The sequence below is a fragment of the Salminus brasiliensis genome, chromosome 17 (assembly GCF_030463535.1).
Source record: "Salminus brasiliensis chromosome 17, fSalBra1.hap2, whole genome shotgun sequence".
NCBI lineage: Eukaryota > Metazoa > Chordata > Actinopteri > Characiformes > Bryconidae > Salminus > Salminus brasiliensis.
In genome coordinates, this window is record NC_132894.1 from 6,177,214 (window position 1) to 6,201,142 (window position 23,929).

Here is a 23,929-nt window from a genome sequence, read left to right on the forward strand (position 1 = left end):
AGCGACTTACAAGATTACTCAGATTACAGAGGTGAGCCAATGTAGTGCTAGAAGACTTGCCCAAGGACTCTTATTAGTGTAGCACAGCATAGTCACCCAGGCCAAGAATCAAACCCTGTTCTCCCATGCAGATAATGGTGTTATCTGTTGCACCATAGCAACCATCATGTAATATTTAGCAAGTTATTAGAGACTGTGCTCTGAAATGTGTGAAAAATATTTATATTTAAGGTGTAGCGCTTAATTTTAACTGGGGTGTCCAAACTTTTGCATTGGACTCCCATTACTTTCCAAGTAGCTTCGATTACTTTCAAGCCATATTAGCTTAGCAGCTCCAGTCTGATTAATAACACCTTTTTTACTGCATTATTCAGGACCTACTCTGAAACGAATGTATGTGAGTAAAGAACTGACTGTAATTTAGATATACAGTAGATATCAAGTCCAGAGAGCGCAGCTGTTTTTTTATGGTACAGTGGCGACACCTGCTGGCTATGGAGGGCAAGACTGTTACTTATTACTGTTACTTACGCCATGTATGTTTGTCATGTTTGCCCATCAGCTGCAGTTTGGAAAAAGCTGTCTAGGTGTCTGCATTGCATGTGACAGTGGGAGAATATGTGAGAAATCTGCTTACCTGTCTTCCAACAGAGTTCTTCAGTGGGTAGATAACGAAATGAATGCGTAGGTAGAATTCCAGCTTCTGCACAGCCGAGTCATTGTCCCGAAAGTCAGCAGGAACGTGTTCTGACCACAGGTCGAAAAACACCTTCGCATCTCCATCCTCGAACGAGCTGATCAGATCCTTCTGGAGACAAAACGAAGTCCACACAAGGAGTCCAACTGTATTGCAACAATGAAGCTCTGGGACACATGGGAAGCACATTGCCTGCACATCTGAACTGATTACTTATAAATTGCAGTGCAGGCTAGAAAAAGTAAGTGACCCCTGAAGTGAGTTTAATAACATGTAGATTCTCTTTAGCAGTAAGTATACCCACCTAACATTTCTGGTAGCTGCAGATAACATTTATACAATGGTGAGGAGGAATTTTGGACCATTCCTTCCAACAAATGTGTATAAGTTTAATATAATAGTTTAATATAATAGTCAATATTTCTGGGAGGTTTGCATGTTTAGCCGTCTGCAGGTCATGCTATGCCAATTTCAATAGGGTTAGGGTCAGGGCTCTGACTTGCCAATTCCAAAACACACACATCTTCTTCTTCTTCTTCTTCTTCAACCATTCTTAAGTTGCTGACTTGTGTATTTTGGATCACTGTCTTGTTGCAAAACCCAACATATCAGCATGTTCAAAAAACGACTTTTATGACATGGATCCATGGATGATGGTTCTCCAGTCGTGTGACACCAGGCACACTGAAAAATGCCCAGATTTTATATGTTCATGTGCATAAACTGTTTTAAACCTATAACAGAAACTGCAATGAGAATGTAAAGGTGTGACAGTACATGCGAGTAGAGTTTTTTTTTGCGACGTCTGAATGAGTCTCACCTGAATGATTAGGGTTTTGGGGTCTACAGGTGGGCTGCTCGGCGTTTTCGGAACACGTTTTCCTTTGCTCTTGCACTCCTTCTCAAAGATCTTCACCGTCTCCTCAAACTCACAGAACTTCAGGTACTGAAAGTCAATGATCAATGTTTACAGTTGTACTGAAGATATGGCTGCGCATTTCACCAAGATGATTTTTTAAAGGAAAGTCAAGGAAACTCCAGGAAACCTGGTAAAATGACTAAAATGCATTAATATTTTAATGCTGTAGCCCCTGACCCAAAACTGGCCAGTGTCCACTGATTAGTGTTTGACAACTCTGCATTGGTAACTGACCGTCCTCTCATTCATTTACAAGCATCCCACACCAACCTCTTTCATCATCAGAAGGAGATCTGCTTCGTTTGCCAGAACATCCCCCATCTCTTGAGCCTTTCTGGAAGTCATGTATCCTCGACCTGCAGAAGAAGAGAAAAGGAATGAACACATAATTTAATAGCTGTTCTGCTTCAGCACACCGGTGCATAGAGAGTAACCTGATAAGCTGCATGCTGTGGTCCTTTACGAGGCCCATAAAGCAGAGACATTATAAATGAGGAGGCTGGATAACAGTTAAAATAAGAATGGGAGTTCTCATAACGCTCAACGTGCCATCTGTTTTCATCAAAGTCTCACACAAAGTAGCAAAAAGAATCAATCAGCTTGATGGTTACGCAGTGAACGGAGGACGGTTAAGGTGCTAGCAGGGATAACAGCCCAGGCTATTGCAAAGACGACCACTGAGTGAACTGACTTGCCTAGAAAGACTTTAATAGAAAGCTCCTAATTCCTTTTCTAAGTTTAACTTTATTATGCTGTGTTGGTTCAGCTTCTTGATTGATTTATTCTAGTTCACACCTCTCACTTTGATGCTTTGTAGGTTTATTTTTCATCAAAAGCAACCAAAAAGAAGAAGATAGTTTCTAACACACTTCAGTTCTTCTGCTGAGAGGTGCTGGATGAACTAGAAAACTCCACTGCAGGTCTAGAAGTTACTCAGTGCAGTTGTTTCTGAGCTGCTACTTCTGTCCTTTTACCTTAGGGTCTCAATTTTCTTAAATCTACTAGCTATGGTCTCTAGCTATGGTCTCAACGCCCTTGGATTCATTGGCTATGGTCTCAAAATCCCTGAATTCACTAGCTATGGTCTCAAGATCCCTAAATTCGCAAGCTATGGTCTCAATATTCCTAAATTCACTAGCTATGGTTTTAAGATCCCTAAATTCACTAGCTATGGTCTCTGTGTCCTGACATACAATAGCTATGGTCTCAATATTCCTAAATTCACTAGCCATGGTCTCAATATTCCTAAACTCACTAGTTATGGTCTCAATATTCCTAAACTCACTAGTTATGGGCTCAATATTCCTAAATTCACTAGCTATGGTCTCCATATTCCTAAATTCACTAGCTATGGTCTCAATATTCCTAAACTCACTAGCCATGGTCTCAATATTCCTAAACTCACTAGCTATGGTCTCCATATTCCTAAACTCACTAGCTATGGTCTCCATATTCCTAAACTCACTAGCTATGGTCTCCATATTCCTAAATTCACTAGCTATGGGCTCAATATTCCTAAATTCACTAGCTATGGGCTCACTATCCCTAAACTCACTAGCTATGGTCTCAATATCCCTAAATTTACAAGCTATGGTCTCAATATTCCTAAATTCACTAGCTATGGTCTCCATATTCCTAAATTCACTAGCTATGGTCTCCATATTCCTAAATTCACTAGCTATGGGCTCACTATCCCTAAACTCACTAGCTATGGCCTCAATATCCCTAAATTTACAAGCTATGGTCTCAATATTCTTAAATCCACTAGCTATGGTCTCTAGTTATGGTCTCAATATCTGTACATTAACTAGCTATGGTCTCACTGTCCTTAGATTCATTGGCTATCGTCTCAATATCCCTAAAATCACTAGCTACTGTCTCAATATCCCTACATTCACAACCTTGCTCTTTCACTAGCGCAGTTCCTCAGGGTATTGAACGCATCAGATCCGTTATCAGTTCTACAATCCTTCTGACCACAGTTTTATAAATCTTTAAAAGACCTGTTAATGATCTGTGAAGACTCTGCTGTCCTGAAGTCATGAATTAATTGAGGTTAGTCTTGAGTACGGGTTTAAACGTCTACAAATGACAGATATAAGCTATATAATTAATCAGCTTGTAAGGTGTAGGTTCTCCACTTTCTTGGAAATGGCACTCAAACCCTTGGCTAGATCAATCTTTAAACACCCAGAAATTACTCCCAGATCTTAACACAGAAGCTAAATCTAGCACTAGCTAATTTCCTAAGCATGATTTGATGGCTGGTCTAGATCATCCAGCTAAATTCAGTCCTCTGCTAAATTCTGGGTTTGTAAAGGGCAGAGAAACAAACAACAACAAGCACTAAGTTACTAACTAGCTACCAATCTACCAGTCTCAATATTCCTAAATTCACTAGCTATGGTCTCTAGTTATGGTCTCAATATCTGTACATTAACTAGCTATGGGCTCACTGTCCTTAGATTCATTGGCTATGATCTCAATATCCCTAAGATCACTAGCTATGGCCTCAATATCTGTACATCCACTAGCTATGGTCTCAATATCTGTACATTCACTAGCTGTGGTCTCAATTTCCCTAAGATCACTAGCTATGGTCTCAATATCTGTACATTAACTAGCTATGGTCTCAATATCTGTACATTAACTAGCTATGGGCTCACTGTCCTTAGATTCATTGGCTATGATCTCAATATCCCTAAGATCACTAGCTATGGGCTCAATATCCCTAAGATCACTAGCTATGGTCTCAACATCTGTACATTCACTAGCTATGGCCTCAATATCTGTACATTCACTAGCTATGGCCTCAATATCTGTACATTCACTAGCTATGGCCTCAATACCCTTAGATTTATTGGCTATGGTCTCAATATCCCTAAGATCACTAGCTATGGTCTCAATATCTGTACATTCACTAGCTATGGCCTCAATACCCTTAGATTTATTGGCTATGGTCTCAATATCCTTAGATTTATTGGCTATGGTCTCAATATCCCTAAGATCACTAGCTATGGGCTCAATATTCCTACATTCACAAAGGGCAGAGAAACAAACAACAAGCACCAAGTTACTAACTAGCTACCAAACTACATCCCTCTACAGAAATACAAGCTTATCAGTGTGCTGATACCTTCTTAAAGCTGTTCATTAAGCCCACATTAGTGTGATATAACGTTGAGTGTCCAGCGAGGTGTTTACCTCCATCCAGACTGCGAATGAATGCCCCACACACACTCGCTACACTGCTAGCTTAGCCCCCTCTGCTCATGAGAAAATCAACACAACGCGCCACTCACCTCAGTCAAAAACACTCTTTAATGTCATAGAAAATATCCCCACCCATTTCTCCAGGTCAATAAAGTCTCCAACTGATAAAATAGGCGATTAAAAAGACGAAGACTGAGCGCAGCTCCGTCCTACAAGCGAGTTGAGCCCAGCTTAGCCTAGCGCTGGAGCCGCTGGTGCTGTTGGTCACTATAGTAACCGCTTTGGGGACGCTCTACACCTGGTAACACCAGCCGGCAAGTGGAAGTAAGTGTCGTCATATTTTGTAGTTTTTATCCGAGGCGATTTGTAGTCCCAGCAGAAGTTCGGCGAATGCCTCACTTTTTTTAACACGAAAATAGAAATTTATTAAAAACACAGCATTAAATATATTAAATTAAATATATATAAATGCAAATGTATTAAAAATTAATTGGAAATAAATGTATTTTTCGGCGGCACCGGAAGTACTGTGCAGCCGTAAGGAGTCAACAGTGAGGCGCGTGTTCTGCCGGAGTTTGGTGGTAAATGAATGAAACCTGCGATCAGATGTTTTAATTTATGAGATATTCATAAGTTTCGTGACTTTAATTGAGCGCGATTGATCACATTTAGTCACTAGAGCGGATCAATTTCCAAGTAAGTGACTTATAAAAAGCAGTTTTATGCGAAACAAGCAGAACTGCAGTAAAATAATGGCTGAGCTAAGATGCTAGCTAGCTAACGTGCTTAGAGTTTAGAGACCAGTGTTTACGTTCATCCATATACGAAGAGGGTAAATCAGAGTACACGACAGATTTAGCTAATAAACTACTATAAGTAAGTAAATATGGAGTATGGTGATTTTAATAAAGGACTAGAATTGGATACATTCATCATGTACTCCATGTAGTCAAAGTGGGCAGCCAGCTATTGAGCCACCCACCTTTAACCTTTATATATGGCACATGTTTTCATGTGCCATCAGAAAATGGCTAAATGTTAACATGCTTATGTCACTAAACTACTTGTTTCTATCAGAGTGACCTTCCTGGGTAGAAATGGCTGGGATTCTGTTTGAAGATATTTTTGATGTGAAAGATATCGATCCAGATGGGAAGAAGTTTGACAGAGGTGAGACCAGCCTGCAAATCCTACTTCTGACAACTTGTTCATCACTTATTAGAGGCGCACCAATATGGGCTCATACCCACATGGTTAATATGCATGTCTGTGGCTGGTGATGCATAACCATTTGTAAGGTGTAGAAACTGGGACTAAATCCACCAGCATCAGCATTACAACGATCCTGATCATTTTCTCTGATGTCTTCCAGTATCTCGACTTCACTGTGAGAGTGAGTCTTTCAAAATGGACCTCATCCTGGACGTTAATACTCAGATCTATCCTGTTGATCTTGGTAAGGAAGATGTCATATAACAGTTATTGTCAAATAAATTTAAGAAATATAAAATTCTGCTTGATCAGTGGTTCTGCATTTTGTTTACATCTTTTGGTTAGATGTTTACTAAACAAACCAGAAATAAACTGTAAGAGTGCATCATTTTCTTATCTGATATAACATTGTGTATATATATATATATATATATATATATATATATATATATATACACAATCTGTGTGTGTGTGTGTGTAGATGTGTATATATATATATATATTAGTTATTAGTATAATATATTAATATATTTATTAGCTGTATATTAGAATTTACAAAGCTGTAATGTTGGAGTAAAATAACACCCCTTAATTTTAGGTGACAAATTCAGATTGGTAATAGCCAGCACACTGTACGAAGACGGAACTCCAGATGATGGGGAGTACAACCCTCAAGATGACAGACCTTCTAGGTAAAGCCAGCATTATTTCATGTTATTACTATTACAGATTTTGTACACTTGTCATTTTTAATTGATGTATTTATTCATTTTAAATAATCATCTGCAAAAATAAACTAAGAGCACAGAAAGAGACTTATACTAATATAATAATTCAGTAAAATAAATAAATAAATAGAAAAGACTAAAATGAGATCATAGATGCAGACTCTGTTAAACTCAGTGCTGAAACGTTAAGTAAGTCTGTGTTCTTTCCCTCCAGGGCAGATCAGTTTGATTATGTGATGTATGGCAAGGTGTATAAAATTGAAGGTGACGAGACTTCTACAGAAGCAGCTACACGACTGTGAGTGTGATTATCATCATTTTTCTTTTCCCGTAAAAGTACACTTGATTGTATACAAACGTTTGGGCACTCCTAAACATCCTGAAATTCTATCCTGATATTCTATGAACCTGATGTTCTAAGTATGAATAAGTTCACGCTCTCTTACATTTACATTTATGGCATTTAGCTGACGCTCTTATCCAGAGCAACTTACAAGGTTACTCATATTACAGAGGTGGGCCAATTTAGTGTTAGGAGTCTTGCCCAAGGACTCTTATTGATGTAGCGCAGCAGAGCCACCCAGACCAGGAATCGAACCCCAGCCTCCCGCATGGTGTGGTAGCTCAGGTAGGCCTTATCTGTTGCGCCACACCAACACAAGGGTCAGAGAAACCCTTCCGTACATTTTCATGTCATTGCTATTATGCAGGAACTCTTTACAGTAAAAAGAAAAAAAACCTTAACTTTCAATGGAAGTCAATTCAGTCAAGTCATTTTGGAGCATATCTATTTTCTATTGGTCCATTTAGTCATCACAATGTGAACAGAAACAAAGATTCTCATTAGATTAAACATTTGTATTTATTTATTTATTTTATTATTAATTGATATATATATAAATTTTTTACATCAACACATTGTCTGCACATTTATGCATAACAAATGTCAGTCATAAAATATTTTGGCATTATAACAATGTATAAAAATGTATAATTTTATGTATCAAAACAAACAACTTTTTTTCTAGCTCTTTTTATTACACATGCACAGTCTGTTTGAAAGACACACTAATAAAAAAAACATAATAAATAATGCATAATAAATAAACATAAAAAATAAATGCATGAGCTCTGTTCTGATTGGCTGCTCTGCATTATTTGTACGTAGCCGTCTGGGCTGAAAAACTCCATACGCATCAGTAAGCATGAACGGGTGGGGCTAAACTGTAATAGGCTGAATTTTGGAGAAATGTATAAGCATTGGCTGCTGTGACATCACAAAAACCACGATTTTGAAATGAGCTTAGTTTCCATATATGACCGTGGGATAAAAAAGATGTGTTGCACCCTACATCAACGCTACACCCTTTAGAAAAAGCCATAAATATGGGTTCTTTAATATACGTAAATGTGATCGGTGGGGGGTTATTCCAAATAACTTTTGGGCCCTTTCTATTGGTCTGTTCATCATGACCTGCAGTACAATGTAAAAGGTGGTCTTGGTGGTCTTTTTAAATACAGCGAGCTGTACTGTCTGTTGTCCTCCACAGCTCCGCTTACGTGTCATATGGTGGTCTACTCATGCGGCTGCAGGGTGATGCCAACAATCTGCATGGATTCGAGGTGGACTCCAGGGTCTATTTACTCATGAAGAAGCTTGCGTTCTAACAGAAGTTGCTTCACGGTGCCTAAGGATTGATATAATGCCCTCTAGTGGACGAGTGATGGACACTCTACGCTTCGAAATAAGATTTTGGGGGATTTGTTTGTTTTTTAAGTTGGTGAAAATGAGGATATACATGCTAAGTATGTAAATAAAACTGTTTTATATGTATTAGCCTTTAACTTGTGTGGATTATATATTTTAAGACCATTAACTATTGTGATTCAGTCTTGGATATGAGAACAGCCCATATAAATCAAATGTATTATTATTATTATTATTATTGGTAATAGTAGAGTGATCAAAGACACGATATTGACAAAAGTATAGGGACACCTGCTTGTTCACTGTTTATCCTGCTTTTGTTCAAGGTTCACCACCCCACCTTATCCCCAACTCATCCCAAATGTATTAGATAAGCACCATCCATCATTCCAGAGAACGCAGTTCTTCCACTGCTCCACAGCTCAATGCTGGGGGGCTTTATACCCTTCTAGCCCACCCCTGCCATTAGGCAGCATGGTGCCAATAGGTTCATGCTCACTGCTCTAGAGAGTCTACTGGCAGAACTTCTCTACAGGGTTAAGACAAGCTGTGTGTGTGTGCATTGGCAATGGGGTCAACTTAGTAAGTAGCTGGATGCATTCATTAGCAGGGGTGTCCACACACACGTATTTATGGATATAAATAAATGAAAAAATAATTTACAAAAATTTAATTAACCATAATGACTGCTTAGTGACATCACACAATGTCACTTCTAATGATCATCTGCTGGCTCATCACTGCTCCGCCCCAGCTGGCTGAAGCTATGGGACGGTTTGCTCGAGCACAGATGGAAATTGAATTTTGGGGCCAGTCTGAAAGTGGCAGCGTGTGCAGCTTCGCCTACAATGTCCACACTGTGGCCTAATAGGAGTCACAGGACAGGGCGGCCATCCGTGATTCAGAGCCTTATTGGGACGAAGGTTTAAAAGTTTAACCCTTGACTGGAGGGATTTTATTTAGTCAGTTTGGTACAGATTTAAAGGGAAACTCCATCAAAGAAATAAAAATGTACAAATTCTCGTAATTATTAAAATATTTAGTGATTAGAGTTAAGAGTGTAGAGCTATGAACAGTCATTTAGGGGTTCAGTGAGAAATGCTTTATTTAGAGGGAAAATAGGTATTAATATATATATATATATATAATAGCTATTCCACACCTTACCTGGAGTAAGAGCACACCTGAAGACCCCCAGACACTTCACCCTGCTGTTGTAATGGTGTCAATTATCATTATTATTTTTATTTTTTTTATGTGATTTAACATGGGTTCAAAAATGAACAGAGGTGTGTGTGTGTGTGTGTGTACATACATGCTTTTTAAAAAAAAGTGTTGGAGAAAGAGTGGACAGATGAGTAGAGTGATGAATGAGAGGGAGTGAGAGAGTGACAGATAGCGCGCGCGCGTGTGTGTGTGTGTGTGCGCGAGAGATTCACAACCGGAAGTGCTTCCCACTACCTGCAGAGCTCTGTGTTTACTGCGGCGGTTCAGCTCCCAGAGGACTTTCAGCTCCGTTCCTCTTCTCTCTCTGTTCCTTTCTTCTTCCGATTGAATAGTTAGTGTGTGTGTGTGTGTGTGTGTGTGTGTGTGTGCGTGTGTGTGTGCGTGTGGTTAGGATGGTTCTGGGTTGGGAGCGTTAGTGTGCAGCAGTATGGATGAGCAGCGCCGGAGGAAACTCACCTTCTTCACCATCGGGCTGATTTTCCTGCTGAGCGGAGTGGAGTACGGTCAGTGAAACCCTGACTAACCTCAGCACTCAACACCTCCACCCCCCTCCTTCACCTCCACTCACCCCCCTCCTTTACCTCCACTCACCCTCCTTCACCTCCACTGACCCCCCCCCTTCACCTCCACTGACCCCCCCCCTTCACCTCCACTGACCCCCCCCCTTCACCTCCACTCACCCCCCCCTTCACCTCCACTCACCCCCCCCCTTCACCTCCACTCACCCTCCTTTACCTCCACTCACCCTCCTTCAGCTCCACTCACCCCCCTCCTTCACCTCCACTCACCCTCCTTTACCTCCACTCACCCTCCTTTACCTCCACTCACCCTCCTTCACCTCCACTCACCCCTCCTTCAGCTCCACTCACCCCCCTCCTTCACCTCCACTCACCCTCCTTTACCTCCACTCACCCTCCTTTACCTCCACTCACCCTCCTTCACCTCCACTCACCCTCCTTCACCTCCACTCACCCCTCCTTTTCCTCCACTCACCCCTCCTTCACCTCCACTCACCCCTCCTTCACCTCCACTCACCCCTCCTTTTCCTCCACTCACCCCTCCTTCACCTCCACTCACCCCCCTCCTTCACCTCCACTCACCCTCCTTCACCTCCACTCACCCCCCTCCTTCACCTCCACTCACCCTCCTTCACCCTCCACTCACCCCTCCTTCACCTCCACTGACCCCCCCTCCTTCACCTCCACTCACCCCCTCCTTCACCTCCACTCACCCCCTACACCTCCACTCACCCCCCTACACCTCCACTCACCCCCCTCCTTCACCTCCACTCACCCCCTCCTTCACCCCCACTCACCCCTCCTTCACCCCCACTCACCCCTCCTTCACCTCCACTCACCCCTCCTTCACCTCTCATTACCCCTTAATTAACCTCCACTCACCCCTCTTTTACCTCCACTCACCCCTCCTTCCCCTCCACTCAACCCCCTCCTTCTCTTCCACTCACCCCTCCTTTACATCCACACACCCTCCTTCACCTCCCATTACCCCTCCTTCACCCTCCACTCGCCCCTCCTTCCCCTCCACTCACCCCCTCCTTCACCTCCCATTACCCCTTATTAACTTCCACTCGCCCTTCTTTCCCCTCCACTCAACCCTCTCCTTCCCCTCCACTCACCCCTCTTCACCTTCCTTTATTCTCCTTCCCCTCCACTCACCCCTCTTTTACCTCCACTCACCCCTCTTCACCTTCCTTTATTCTCCTTCACCTCCACTTACCCTCCCCTTTACCTCCCATTACCCCTCATTCACCTCCCTTTACCCTCATTCACCTCCACTAACCCCTTCTTCCCCTCCACTCACCCCCCTTTCACCTCTCTTTACCCTCCTTCCCCTCCACTCACCCTCCTTCACCTCCACTCACCCCTCCTTCACCTCCCATTACCCCTCCTTCAGCTCCACTCACCCCTACTTCACATCCCTTTATCCCTTTCACCCCTCCCTTTCCCCTCCACTCACCCCCCCTTCACCTTCACTCACCCTCCTTCACCTCCACTCATTCCTCCTTCCCCTCCACTCAACCCTCTCCTTCACCTTCATTCACTCTGCTCTACACCTTAATGAATGGCTCAGCTCAGTACAGAACAGAATGTCATGTCGTGTTAAACCATGTATCTCCAAATAAGCAGCTTTACTACTTTCCAAAAAGTGAAAAACTTCAAAAATGTAGAAAAATTAAATATTAAATTCTTTATACACAATTTCTGTTTATTAATTTAAGATATCAGATCATATTCAGCTAATAAACAATAATTGTGCCGGTATATAACTAATTGGACATTTGATGTTTGCGAGGATCATGTTTAAACTGTTTAAAGACATGACGGATTAATTGATCATTTTTCACTCCATTTATTGTAAAGTTGAAAGTTAAAAGATTTAGTTCTTGATAAGTTTATTTTAAAAAATTACCATTTAAAGCTTGTTATATGGGCGGAGCCTTATTTTAGCCTACAGTTTAGACCAGGAACCAGGAGCACATTCCTCTCCCGCATGGCCACGTAGTGAGTAGTTAGATCACACAATAGTTAGATGTATGTTTATGAAGGCAGTCCAATGCAGAAAGGTTTGTTGATGGTGTAGGTCAAGTCAAGTCAAATTTATTTGTATAGCTTTTTACAACTGTTGTCGTCACAAAGCAGCTTTACATAATTAGTAATTAGTAAAAGACAGAAAAAAAGAAATAATGTAAGAAGACATGAAGGATCCAAGACCCCCAGTGAGCCCCAACAGCGACAGTGGCAAGGAAGAACTCCCTCAGAGCTGGAGGAAGAAACCTTGGGAGGAACCAAGACTCACAAGGGGGACCCGACCCATCCTCCTCTGATCAGAACTATTTATACATTATTGATCAAAGTTACCAAACCATCTATACTGTTGAACTGCTCTGATCATAATCATAATATAATAATCATATAGGTGTCAGTAAATGAACTAATCCTCTATAGGAAATAAACTAAAAGTAGAGCACAACTCTACTATGTACTAAAAGTAAAATATTCAAACAAATAAAAGCAGATTTAATGTACAAACACTACATATTTTTGCAAGATGCTTAATAATCATGTACTATGAATTACTTACAGAGTTGTATCTATGTGTCTATTATGGGTGAAACAGTATTCAATTTGCACCACAAATTACTCACCGTCCACTATGAATTACCCAGGGTCTACAGTGTATTATTCAGTGTGAACTACTATGAATTATTTAGTGTCTACTGTTCAGTATCTTAATTCCTCAGTATCCACTATGAATTGTTCACTATCTACTATGAAGTTAGATTTAGATTAATTATAGTTTAATAAAAAATATATATATATTTTGGCCACACCCCTTCATTTTAGAACAGGAACTGAGTGTGCAATCCTCTTCCGTATGGCCACGTAGTGAGTAGCTGGAGCCCACTGTTTCGAAGTAAATGTGTCCCCAAGTCTAAAAAGTCAGTGTATTATATTAAAAAAGGTCAGAACTGTGTCTGTATATGTTTATAAATACAGTCTTATGCTCAGTCTAAGGTTCTAGGTCTCAGTAAATTAACTAATCTACTACAGAAAATAATTGCAAATGTTTATAACTCCTGTTGATTTACTAAATAAAAAACGTAAAGATTGAAACATCTGTAATAGGCAGTTACAGTTTCAAACACTACATTTTATTTGCAATATGTTAAATTTAGCTACTAAACAGTAATTCATGTGTGTCTCGTGTCTCTGCAGAGAATGTGACTTACTTTCATTCAGAAAATCAAACACATGTAATATGAAGAGGCTGTATGCATATAAATATGTCATATGAGTGTAGAAAATGAAGCAAAGAGACAAACACAGACAGACTGCAGGCCTGTGTACGATATTCTGCAGACGACTTGTGAATTCCTCCTAAATTGAATTATAGGAATTCTTCTGCTCCCGGTTCTCCACTGCTGTGCTGTTCATTTACTCTGCTCGTCATGGGTTTTGGTGTGCTGAGTGAAACAAGCATGAAACCATCTGCAAAGCTATCACTGAACTTCCCTCTTTCTCATTTCCTCCTCAGCGGTGATTTTACCCACCATATGGCGTTATCTGCAGACTCTGGGAGCTCCGCCGTATTTCCTGGGGCTCAGCCTCTCTGCTTTCAGCTTCAGTGGCCTGCTCTCAGGGCCACTGTTCGGCCTCATCTCCGACAGAACACGCACCACCAAAAAGATCATACTGTTCGCCAACTGCTTCGAAATAGTTGGTAAGTCTGAACTGGACATGGCCCTTTAAACTGCAGGCTCAGTGTTTACAGGTGTGAATCTGGCGTTTATTTTTTTCCAGCTGTCACCTATTATATCTTATATCTATTAATTATCCATAGTATATGATATGTCCGCTATGAATTATTAAGCATCTTTTATGAAATTTCCAGTGTCTACTATGATTTTTCTCACGGTCTACTATAATTGAAACAATATTTGGTGTGAATTATTCAGTATGAATTATTATAATATTTTGAACTATGGATGACTCATTATTGTTACCCAGTATCTTCAATTAATTATTAAGTAACCAGTACAAATTGTTCAGTATCAACTGGTCAGTATCTCAGTGATTCAGTATCCACTATGAATTGCTCTGTGTCCTCATAGTTTCAACTATGAATCACCCAGTTTTCACTATGAATTATTCTGTATTCACTATTAATTATTCAGGATCCATTATGAATTATTTAGTGTTTATTATTCAGTATCTCAATTATTCAGTATCCACTATGAATTATTTAGTGTTTATTATTCAGTATCTCAATTATTCAGTATCCACTATGAATTGCTCTGTGTCCACTATGTATAACCCAGTGTCCACTATGTATAACCCAGTGTCCACGATGAATAACCCAGTGTCCACTATGTATAACCCAGTGTCCACGATGAATAACCCAGCATCCACCATGTGCTATTTAGTGTCTATTATCCAGTATCTCAGTTATTCAGTATCCACTATGAATTGCTCTGTGTCCACTATGTATAACCCAGTGTCCACTATGTATAACCCAGTGTCCACGATGAATAACCCAGTGTCCACTATGTATAACCCAGTGTCCACGATGAATAACCCAGCATCCACCATGTGCTATTTAGTGTCTGTTATCCGTTATCAGTTATTCAGTGTCCACTATGAATTGCTCAGCACTTCTATTAATTATTCAGTATCCACTGTGATTGACATTAAAGTTGCTTTTATACATGATCTACTAGAATTACGGTGTACCCACTATGAATTATTCAGTAACTAGTATAAATTATTTAGTAAGGACTATAGTAGAAAACGCCGGTGTACCCTGATGACATAAGAACATTACTTTTTTGTGCTTATTTCTAATCCACTCAATCTCTGTTTCAGGTAATTTCATGTATTTTATGGGATACTCTAAATGGCTTTTGCTCAGCAGTCGATTAGTCGCAGGTGAGGCTGAGTGTCACCCATTCTGTATCATTTTCCCAATTAATTCCTTTCATGTGTCGTATTAGTTGTTATTCTTCTCACAGTTCTGATGTTAGAATATACTGAAAATATTGAAACCGTTATTAAAGGTTATTAAAAGTATGTAATTATATTAATGTAATTGGTTTTATGCCATTGGACATCACTAAACACAGTACCCAGTCTATCCTTCGCTGCAGTAGTAGTCGATGTAAGCGTTTTGTGCTGTTGCAGGCATCGGGACGGGTGCTGGCTCGTCTATCTTCAGTTTCTTAACCAGAAACACCGTCCCCGAGGATCGCTCCACTGTTTTTGCTGCTGTCATGGCCTGCCGACAAGCTGGCCTGTTGATCGGTCAGTATAATATCCATTTAAGGAATTGTTCAAATTGATTGCATGTGCAAAGCACACAGTTTGCCTATTTAGTTCTGTGCTGAGGCAACAAGTGCTAACAAGTAATGGAAGTTCCTGTACAGCCATAACATTAGCACCACCTGCCTTAAATTAAGGAGTGCCAACGAGAGATCTGACCATTTAAGACATGGACTCCAGAAGACCTCTGAAGGTGGTATCTGGCACAAAGACTAACATTAGTGTAAGGTCACCTGGGTGCCCATGACCATATCGTCTTTTTGTCCTTTCTTGGAGCACCTTGGGTAGCTACTGACCACTGCATACCAGAAACCCCTACCTAAGACCTGCCTCTTGTTCTGGAGATGTTCTAACACAGTGGTCTAGGCATCACTGCCCGTTTGTCCTGCTTTTAACACATCAGCTTTAAGAACAGACTGTTTACTTGCTGCCTTATGTATCCACCCTTTGACAGATGCCACTGTAGATGTAACTTTACCTGTCAGTGGTGCTAATGTTATGGCTAATCAGGCTACAAGCTGGGTACTACTTAGCTGAAGAAAGCTTCAGACACCAAAGCATTCATTTTTTGCTGCTGTTCTCTTTGCGCTGTGTTGCAGGTCCAGCGTTTAACATCTTCCTGAGGCTGTGTGACTTCCAGCTCGGGCCTTTTATAGTGAACAAGTACACAGCACCCGGGGTAACTCAGAGAGTCGCACATACACTACAATTCAGAAGTTTAAACTGAGGTTCGATTGTTATTGAGTTTCCACACACAGGCCATGTTACAGTCGCTTAGCTACAGCTTAGCATCCAGATCCAGAAACATCAACGCACTGCCACGTTTACTATGACGTCAATAGCGAAATAGCATGACTGCAACACAGTCACCCATTTTTAAAGGCACTGTATACAGATCTGAGACTCTGTATATCTGGATGCTTTTACTTTCACTTTTATTGTCTGAGCTTCTATTTCTGTTATTAGGATCAGTCACTGATTCTGAGATTTTCCGTCCAGGTGCTGGACATGGTCTTTTCTGTACTATGTTTGTTGTATTTGTGCAGATTTTTATGTGCGGGCTGTGGCTGCTGCTGCAGTTGATTGTCCTGCTGATGTACTGGGACGTACCCCAGCCAGCCAGCAGGGGGCCGGAGGAGGAGCAGGAGGAGGGGGAAGAGGAAGATGCAGATGACGAAGGCCGGCCGCTGGTCCAGCCTCACGACCTCACCGGCTCATACGGGACTCTCTCCATCCCTCCGGCCAGAGTGCAGCCGGTTGCTAATGGCAACATGCCCAAACGCTCATCAGCCCCAAGCGAGCAGATCCACTCCAGCCCGTTCAAACGCTTCAGCGCACGCCGCGGTACGACAGAAAAGTCACTAACCAGGGTTCTGTTCATGCCGTAGGGTTACATTCATGCAGATTACTGAGCTGTTGTTGAATTTGCTTAAAACGTACATGCATGGCAACCCAGCTAATGTGTCATTATTTTCCTTCGTCCTAACTGTAGAGTTCCTGAGAGAGGAGGTGGTGGTGCTGCTCACAGCACAGTTTATTACACTGTTCAACCAGACAGCACTGGAGGTGAACACACACTCCCACATGCCTGGTGTCCTATAACAAACACATCAAAACATCTGTGTCCAAATAAATCAGATGAAAAATGGCTGCTGTGTCGAACACTGTCCGTATATTTTGGACCGCAAAGCAAATATCAGCCCCATCAAACTCAACTAGATTGGATTTCCATCACATCTACAGAATGTTTTTGACCAGCTTGTGTCCAGAATTAGCTGTTGTGAATGTGTTTGGGGGTCTCTCATTGATTACTTTAAGGGTCTGAGTTGTAACACTGGGTGAAGCTACCTCCACCATGTTTGGAGGCTCTACTTTAGCCTGGCTAGCTCTTACTGTGACTTAACCTCTGCTCAACCTGTGTCCAGAAATTAGCTGCTGTGAAGGCGTTTAAGGGTCTCTCATTGTTTACTTTGGGGGGGTCTGAGTTGTAACACTGGGTGAAGCTACCTCCACCATGTTTGGAGGCTCTACTTTAACCTGGCTAGCTTTCACTGTGACTTACCTCTGATCAACCTGTGTCCAAAAATGAGCTGTTGTGAATGAATTTGGGGGTCTCTCATTGTTTACTTTGGGGGTCTGAGTAGTAACACTGGATGAAGCTACCTCCACCATGTTTGGAGGCTCTACTTTAACCTGGCTAGCTTTCACTGTGACTTACCTCTGATCAACCTGCGTCCAAAAATGAGCTGTTGTGAATGAATTTGTGATTCATTTATTTTTTGGGTTTGAGTAGTAACACTGGGAGAAACTACCTCCACCATGTTTGGAGGCTGTACTTTACCCTGGCTAGCTCTCACTGTGAGTTATTTATCTGATTGTAGATTCAGGTGCGTGTTCTTCTGGAACCCGTTTAACTACATGAAACATCAGCGTTGTGTTTATTGTGTCTTCTGTCTCCGCTTACAGACAATGGTGACTCCTCTGACTCAGAAGTTCTTTAACTTTGGTGAGCTGGAGAACAGTATAATGTACTGTGTGTGTGGAGTGGAGGTGATCGCGGGCTTCGTGTTTGTGCGCTGGCTGAGCCGCAGAGTGGCCGAGAGGGTGGTGCTGGCCATCGGTTTAATCCTCTGCAACATCTCCTGTGTGTGGTGCCTCATCTTCCTCGCAAACCCCCAGGGTGAGCTTGTTCAGAGAATATACCGTATTATATACAAATGTCCAAATGTTTGTGGACACCCCTTGAAGACACCCTAATGAACACATTCAGCTACTTTAGGTTGCACCCATTGCTGACACAGATGTGCAAATGCACACACACACACACACACTAGTTTGCTGGTGTGGTGGAAATTTTCTAAACAAGCAGAATTCAGTAAAATCACAGAGTCACAATTAATGCTCTAAAGCAATATATTTATTGAAAAGCTTTCGGCCAGGGAGAAGCTCCTCGCAAATACCCAGAGATCTCGGAAGGTTGAGCAAGTTACAAAGGGTTATATATATCTCCCCATTGGGGTGTTGTCACCTTTCATTGGTTCACAGAAGACAAAGAAGTTACAACGCATTGGTTACCCCTTATTGTGATATGAATAAACAAAAGGGCGTTAACATACGTGCATAATTAATGAAGAGGAAAGAAGCTCAAATATGTTTTTTAGAAGCCACTTTACTCCTGGAGATATCCAAACGAGTTGGTATGCAACTTCGAGGTCACTTGAACAACAACTCACTGTGGCCAGCATAGGAAAACAGATAAGGCCTACACTTATAGCTAGGTACAGTAGCTAGGTAGTTCCACTCCGAGCGAAGGGAAGTAACTGATTTGTGGTCCCTTTCATATGGAGCAGTAAAAGTCCACCCAAAAATTATTATTAAGTGCCTAAGTCTAGTCTAGTCTAGTCTAGTACGTTAGTCTGGATGTAATGTACTAAGAGAATGAAGCTAATGGAATACATAGGGTATGTGTGAGAGATAATAATCATCTGACTATGTACTACTATGATCTCGAAACCACACTGGGACATCTGCTCATTCAGAGTTTCGTCCTGCTTTTGTAGGAGTCTCTACTGTCTCTACTGTCCAGGGAATAAGGCTTTCTGCTACATTTTGGAGGAGCATTGCTGTGAGGTTTTGATTGCATTCAGCAACTAGAGCGTTTGTGAGGTCAGGTTGTTGGATGATCACCACCCCACCTTAACTCATCCCCAGCTCCCCAACTCATCTATACAAAAGTATTCAAATATGCACCACCACCATCATTCCAGAGAGCACAGTTCTTCTTTCACAGCTCCACAGCTCAATGCTGGGGGGCTTTATACCCCTCTAGCCCACACCTGGCATTAGGCAGCATGGTCTTCTATTAATAATAATTCTCTACAGAGACTAGACAAGCTGTGTGTGTGCGCACATCTGTGTCGGCAATGGGTGCTACTTTTTAAATAGCTGAATGCATTTATTAGAATGTGTCCATAAACATTTGGCCGTGTAGAGTATGTGTACTGTCAGGCAGGAATATTTAAATAGGGTGAACTATGCGAACTGTGCCGTCCTGTTTTCCTGCTTTAGGTGGATTCCCGTGGCAGTTAGCAGAGTTCATCATTGGAGTTTTCCTTCAGGTTTTGGGTCTCCCGTTTGTAGCTGTGGCCCAAGTGTCCCTCTTCTCTAAAATCACAGCAGAGAAGACCCAAGGTAGGTCTGCACAAGACAGACAAAATACTAAGATTATGATTATGCTGATACACATGGTGACTTATATTCTGTTCTAAACATGGTTTGTTAAGGCAGAGGGTATACAGACTATAGTATTCAAGAACTGAGAAAAACAATCCTATAAAATATTGTATAATAATATACGATATAATGTTTGTATTATTATATTGTACACTATATACATTATTTGTATTATATATCACATGTTTAATATACCCCAGACATTTTAATAGCTCACTTTCCTGAATTGCTCTGCAAATAACATCTAATGACTGTATAATCAGATACTGTATAATGCGTTTTTTTTTTTTGTTTTTTTTTCATTATAATTAATATAGAAGATAATAGAAGATCATTGTGCTATTTTGTCCACGTCTTCAGCTTATGATGGTTTGGGAGAAGACAATAAGAGAGGGGGGGGGGGGTAGTTGGGCTGGAGTTCAGGTGGCTTCTGCCTTGGTAAAAGGCCTTTCTCACCTCTGATAGTGTGTGTGTATGTGTATGTGTATGTGTATGTGTATGTGTATGTGTGTGTGTGTGTGTGTGTGTGTGTGTGTGTGTGTGTGTTCAGGCTTTAGTCAGGGTGTTCGGAGATCCATTGGTGGGTTGGCCACTATTCTGGGTCCACTCTGGGCTGGAGGTCTGACTTCTAACCTCTACGTCATGCTGGGGGTGATGATGGCTCTGCTGGCACTGCTCACTGTAAGTGTGAATGTGTGTATGAGTGAGGCATGTAATTAAATTAAATTATTCAATAAAATTACTCAATAATTTTCAATAATTTTACCTGATGTTTTATTTAAGTAAAAAAAAATTGAGTTAATAAAAATAAGTTAAAATTATATATATATATATATATATATATATATATATATATATATATATATATATATATATATATATATAAATATGAGATGAGACATACTGCTAATTAAGTGTACCGGCACCCGGTGTAACCGGTGCTGTACCGGTGTAACCCGTGTGAGTGTGGGGGGGACCAGTAGGATGTTTCATTCATTTAAAGAGTTTTGCCAGTATGTGTGTGTGTGTGTGTGTTTAACAACATGGTGTGTGTAGCAAATTCACTTGAAGTGGGTAAAAAAAAAAATCACATCTTGACCCACACACTCTGATTTCAGTGCAGCCCTGACCTCTGCTGGTCATTTTGTGAATGTCCCCCAGATTATGATGGCCTTCTCTTATGAGCGGCTGGTGGAGCGACCCACGGTGGAACATGCGGAAGACTCAGAGGAATGAGACACACACGCACACAGGTATTGACTTCTACAGGCAAAGATGTTTTTTTTATTAAACCTGCATGAAAAATATTGATGTTATCAGTTAAAACTGCACGTCAGACTGCACAACCAGCACTGCTCCCAGCGGACCACATACACACACACTTAACTAAACACACATGTTCATGTTCAGGGAATACTATGTGCAATACCCCCTCTTTTGCTGTAAATAGTATTGTTATTGCTTTTTTAATTCTTATTTATATTATGTATATAGTGTAAATTATTTATCCAAATTTTTGTAACTGAGTGTCTTGCTATCCCTTTCTGCTGTTACACTGGGAATTTCCCCACTGCGGGACTAATAAAGGACTATCTTATCTTATCTTAAAAAACAATTTGATGAAAATTCTGACACATTTTCCCTACTTAGTCCAGACGTAGCCAACCAGCCAAGACCTGTTTGGTGTTCAGATTTTGTTTCTGTAGTTCAGCGCTGGAGCTACGAAGCTAATGTAGCTAACAAATATAAAAAGTCATATTATGCCCACACGCTTATCTTCTCTCACCCAAGCCAGGTCCAGGTGTTTAAGGATGGTGCTGTAGTGTAGATGTGGTGTAGTACGGTGCAGTATGATTAAAAAGTGTATATTCTTTTAAAACATACTAATACTTCTAGTCTAATAGACTAACTAACACTAAGAAAAAATAGTTGCGTATCTCGAATTGCTGGTTAGTTCTTGTAACACATTTCATCTGAAATTCCACTTTAGAAGCAGGAAAAAAAAGATTATTAATGCATATTAATAATTAATGTAAGATACATTTCTATTTCTGTTAATGAATTTGATGAACAAGTTATCATTAGCTATATAAATAATTCGGTGATACTTATGATTTTAATACATTTATAATTTAATAAAAATATTAATATTATATTTAATATTGAAATATGACATATTTTAAAATTAAAGAAAAAAAAACATATTTAATTGAAATATTTATTTATTGGGTGCAATTCTGCTTGTATATCCAGTATATATTTCTTAATTTAAACAAATCTAAAAAAAAAAGTCTAAAATAAAAAAAATAAATTGTTCATAATTTTAGTTGATATATTGTTTAAACATATTAAAAATCCAAAGATTAGTGTGCATATTTGAATTCATATTTATTCACGTCAGCACTGTCAGAATAAAACTATTTCTAAAAATGTCATTAAAATGTAAGTGTGTATATATATATATATATATATATATATATATATATATATATATATATATAGTTCAATTAATTTTAATATTTGTTTACACTGTATGAATGCATATTTATTGATTCACATCACTGTTTGAACAAAACTTTGCATATCTATAAATTAAATTAAATGAAACAAAATAAATGAAAGTAACATTATTTTATTAAGTAAAAATATTTAAGGATCAGATTTAGCCTAAAACTTCAGTTTGTTTTCTTCTCAGGTCTGTGCTGCTGTTTTGGTGCCAACAAAAATACAGTGGTAAAAAAAGCGTCTCACACACACACACACACACAGAATCATGTCTCGGAGGAAGCACACTGTGGTAAATGAATGTGTTTCTGCTGTATTTCCTGTGGAAATTCGAACAGTTTAGATTTTGCCAGATAAAGCTTACAGGTGTGCTGGACTGTCCACTCCAGGATGGACTTCAGTCACTCTGGTCACCTGACTCAAATGCACTGCTGAAAAGCTCTGCTGATAGTTGATCAAAATATGCATTTTTGAATTAATAGATCAAATTTTTGCATAATGTGTGTTTAGAGTTACAGTAACTGTTTTACAGAATCTGATGGGATGTTTGTTGCACGGAACCGTTATTAAAAAAACAATTTATTTAAACTGAGTCGTGATAATACAGACAATAACTATTCAAATAAGAAAATGAAATGGGAGATTATTTCAGTACATTTATAAATTATTGCATTTCATTGAGTTTCATTATTAACTTTTCTGAAGTGTGGTCAGCAGCTTCAGTTCAGGTGTGGTACTCTAGGGGGCGCTCTTGCCCTTTATGTGAAATGATGGAATTAAGAACACACACAAAAAAAGCCCTTGAACAAATCATTTATAAAACTCCTCTGTGTTCAACATGAAGCCCGAGTTCATCACTGAAATGACTTCTGTTGACAAGTGTTTTTATTTTATTTTATTTTATTTATTTCAGATATTTGAATGATTTGGTTTTGAAGCTGGTTTATTTGCCAAGCTGTTGCCGTGCTTGTTGTTGTTTATTGTTCTGTGTTTGTTTTTCCTTTAAATGCATCTACAACTATTACTGACCTAAAATTACTGTCATGCTTAAATCACCTCCCTAATCCTGCCGTCGCAAGTTTATAATAAAAATGTCTGTTCTAACACGTTACAGCATCTGAAACTTTTTGATTATTTTGGAACTTAATGCAGCACTTAACTTGATGAGTTTTTAAAAAGAATAATATCAAAATTAAATTTTAATTAATACAACACAAAAATGCAAAAACACAATGGATAGAAATTCACGTATTTCAAATAAGGCATTATAACAAGGTATTTCATTATATTAATAAAACTAGGAATTATTAGTCATTGTTGTTTTCTTTTTTAATTTCTTTAAAATTATGTGAATTGCAGGTGAACCAGGGTTGATGTGATTAAATAAAAAAGAATCTTTGCTAATATAAAGCAACAAAATAATAAAACAAAACTGTATAATTAGTAATAGATGCAATACTTTTTTACTAATGATATATATTGCATTATAAATGTAACTTAATGATAACTTAATACAATATTGAATTGTTTGTTTTAGTATTTATTATATAAGTTTTATTATTTAGTGAGTTATAAGTTTTGGGTAGATTTTAAGTAAAATATATATAATTTGTAAAATAAAATTTTGATTTGATCATTCAAACAAGAAAA

The 23,929-nt window shown here is 39.7% G+C and overlaps 3 protein-coding genes across 5 annotated transcripts in view; 2 read left to right on the plus strand and 1 right to left on the minus strand.

The window, feature by feature from the left end:
• Positions 1–5,090, minus strand: part of armc9 (armadillo repeat containing 9) — a 48,907-nt gene extending 43,817 nt beyond the window's left edge. For both annotated transcript variants that reach the window (XM_072660534.1, XM_072660533.1), the window contains exons 1-4: positions 4,919–5,090; positions 1,887–1,972; positions 1,518–1,643; positions 638–808 (exon numbers count right to left, since the gene is read on the minus strand). In XM_072660534.1, the coding sequence (XP_072516635.1) occupies positions 638–808; positions 1,518–1,643; positions 1,887–1,961 (372 nt within the window). In that variant the 5' untranslated portion in view covers positions 1,962–1,972; positions 4,919–5,090. The remainder of the gene's footprint in view (positions 1–637; positions 809–1,517; positions 1,644–1,886; positions 1,973–4,918) is intronic.
• A 302-nt stretch (positions 5,091–5,392) lies between these two features.
• polr2h (RNA polymerase II, I and III subunit H) lies at positions 5,393–8,603 on the plus strand. Of its 2 annotated transcripts, none has more exons than XM_072660459.1 (6): positions 5,393–5,525; positions 5,907–5,999; positions 6,202–6,285; positions 6,640–6,733; positions 6,984–7,067; positions 8,320–8,603. In XM_072660459.1, exons 2-6 carry the CDS (start codon positions 5,927–5,929, stop codon positions 8,435–8,437), a joined length of 453 nt encoding a protein of 150 aa, XP_072516560.1. In that variant the 5' UTR covers positions 5,393–5,525; positions 5,907–5,926; the 3' UTR covers positions 8,438–8,603. The 2 variants fall into 2 exon arrangements, with proteins under 2 accessions (XP_072516560.1, XP_072516561.1); XM_072660460.1 differs by lacking the exon at positions 5,393–5,525 and adding an exon at positions 5,536–5,705.
• A 1,343-nt stretch (positions 8,604–9,946) lies between these two features.
• Positions 9,947–23,377, plus strand: mfsd8l1 (major facilitator superfamily domain containing 8-like 1). Its single transcript, XM_072660486.1, has 12 exons — positions 9,947–10,207; positions 13,761–13,946; positions 15,089–15,151; positions 15,404–15,523; positions 16,141–16,220; positions 16,588–16,885; positions 17,034–17,107; positions 18,008–18,221; positions 19,610–19,732; positions 20,325–20,455; positions 20,936–21,027; positions 22,470–23,377. Exons 1-11 carry the CDS (start codon positions 10,132–10,134, stop codon positions 21,008–21,010), a joined length of 1,440 nt encoding a protein of 479 aa, XP_072516587.1. The 5' UTR covers positions 9,947–10,131; the 3' UTR covers positions 21,011–21,027; positions 22,470–23,377.
• The last annotated feature ends 552 nt before the right edge of the window (positions 23,378–23,929 follow it).